This window comes from Ammodytes marinus (assembly GCF_949987685.1).
Source record: "Ammodytes marinus genome assembly, chromosome: 6".
Classification (NCBI taxonomy): domain Eukaryota; kingdom Metazoa; phylum Chordata; class Actinopteri; order Uranoscopiformes; family Ammodytidae; genus Ammodytes; species Ammodytes marinus.
In genome coordinates this window covers 21,702,217-21,704,716 of record NC_137235.1, presented here as the reverse complement: position 1 = coordinate 21,704,716, position 2,500 = coordinate 21,702,217, and the positions used below count along the sequence as shown (strand labels likewise).

The window sequence follows — 2,500 nt, the reverse complement described above, 5'->3', positions numbered from 1 at the left end:
AAATCCAAGTGTGTGGTGAATATGATTTGTGGTGGAGGGGAGGAGATGGGAGAGAGAGAGAGAGAGGGATATATAGAGGAAAGGCTGTGGGACAGTCCCCCCAGGCAGCAAAACAATCTCAGAGGACACAGCCCAGAGTGAATTAATGGAGTGTGAGCAGGTTTATGGCAGCAGCTTGCAGTGTAGTGCTCTCCATGTGACTATATTTGCCAATTCCAAGCCAGTAATTGTCCTATTGTCAACTGGATCAGACTCATGCCATCAATTCACCAGCAGACATCACCCACCATAACCGCTATGTTCTCTCATTTATTTTTGGTTGCATGCTGTTGTTTCTTTCTCATTCATTTCTTTCATTCATTCTTTTTTTTCTTTTTTGTTTGGTTGTGTTCTTCTTTCCTATAGGTTCTCCAATGCCCTCCCCCTCCTGTCCATCATCTGTCATTGACCAATCACATCCACAGTCAGCCCATCCCCATGACAACCAGTTGTTAGGAGGCGGGCCCGAGCCAGACTCAGGGGAGGAGGAAGAGGAGGAGGAAGAGGAGTATGTGGACCGATTGTACTTACCTGTAACACATGGTAAAGGGACTTTACTTGGCTTCATATCTGCAGCTATACCTTTTCACAAGCTGTTTTTTTTTCATTTATTAAATCCTTTTATTCAAATTTAAATTCAAATTGAATACATTTTCATTGCCAGATTTTTAAGATAATGAACAGTAACAGAGAATTTAATATTTCAACAGCTTTAACCTCCCAAAAGTATTAAGTATTGAGTATTGAGTATTATAAAGTGATGTATTCATTTCAGTCAAATCCTCGTTTTTTTTGTTTAAACTGTGAATTAATATCTGTGTCCATTCGGATCGTAGAAAAAATATTCGGAATGAAATTAACTTCCTTGGAAACTTTGAAATCTAAATCTAATTTAAAGCCGCTGCCAGAGCTGTACGGCTGCATATTTGTTCACAAGCTCGGTACTATCAGATGCTTGCTTATATTTAACCATATTTCTTCTCAAATAGGACGGTAGGAAAATAACACAGTTGGCTTATTTTAAGTGAGTATGCCACTGACTTATACGTTTTAAGATAAACATAATAATTTAGGACAATTTAAATCATCCCGACATCTACTTTTTTTCATCCTCCTTTCATGACTGATGTTTATTGCAGACTGGGTCATACGAGCTGAGGCAATTTGTCATGTTGCTTGGCGTATGATAAATGCAACATATGAGATAGCTCATGACACTTGGCAAGCGTTGCAGAATGGAAGGCCTGAACTCATGATGACTTTCCAGTCTTCTGCCAGACGTTTGTCTTTCAACAGATCCTGGAATCTCTTTCACACTTTTCTCTCATGCATAGCGGCTTGTTTGTCTTTCCCCTATCGTCCCTTCATTCCCTATCTGCTTCACTGTCTTATCGCACAAATAAAGGACAGATATTAACACGAGGAGAGCAATTATGTTTGGGAGTCCAAGAGAAGGTCAGCAATCTTTGAGTTAAAACAAGAAATACATAAAAGCCCCTGACTGCTGTGTTTTTTTGGTATGAAGTCAGTATAGAGAAAGTGGGACTGGAAAAACTTACGCAATGCCTTTTTTTTTTCTTCTTCAAAGCAGAACATTTTTTGAAAGTGTTCTTCTAAAATGTAAAACATCTGTTCCATTTTGTTGGCTGCAGTAGCCGTAATCAGGGGTTATATTACAGCCACTCTTACACATTAGAGCGTTTGTGAGTTGCTCCACGGGAGACTTTGATTTCCTTTGAGTTCTTGCTAATATTCCTAGTAAGAGGAGTGTGTGTGTGTGTGTATTCTTCTACCCAGTGCATAACACAGAGACTGAGCCGCTGTGATTTGGAGAAAAAAAAAGTCAGGATTCGGACACAAGTTAAATATAAGGCTGTCTTGGTACGATAGGGGCTTTTTCTTTCCTCTTGGGTCTTCATATGATAAAAGCACTGTTTTAAGCATGTACGCATTGTAGTGGTTGTACATCTGTGTTGTTTGGACATCATTTCTATAAAACATCTTGCAGCAGTAGGTTTTCTTTGCATACATTTCTGTGTTTGAAAGTTTAGCCTGCTGATTTAGAAAACAAACAAAAAAAAATCTATACATCTGTTTGGATCGCAAATCAATGGCATTCATGGATTCCCCTCCATGACTGCCGTGTGTAAAACAATATATTTTTTCTATTTTAATGTCATCAATGCGGATATGTCAAAGGTTTAGACAGCTGCCACTTATGATCACAGTGCGACCACAAGAGCTTCTTTGAGTGGATGGAGTCCTATTCAGGATGTGCTGTGATTGCCATCGTGCCTGGTTCCCGGTGGCTCTCCACATGGCAAATGTTAGGGCTTTGCAAGTTGAGGATGAAACCTTAGTCTAGCTGTTTGAACCACTGGGGCCAATGGGAGGGGGGGTAGGGGGAGCTTGGTTCAAATCCCAGTGCTGATCTGAGACCTGATTGCCTGCGGAGGTTGAC

At 40.3% G+C, this 2,500-nt stretch overlaps 1 protein-coding gene across 1 annotated transcript in view; it reads left to right on the top strand.

Annotated features, from left to right (window-relative positions):
- Positions 1-2,500, top strand: part of tenm3 (teneurin transmembrane protein 3) — a 169,140-nt gene that overhangs the window by 39,049 nt on the left and 127,591 nt on the right. The window contains exon 2 of the mRNA XM_080030178.1: positions 406-582. Coding sequence (XP_079886304.1) covers positions 414-582 — 169 coding nt within the window. The 5' untranslated portion in view covers positions 406-413. The remainder of the gene's footprint in view (positions 1-405; positions 583-2,500) is intronic.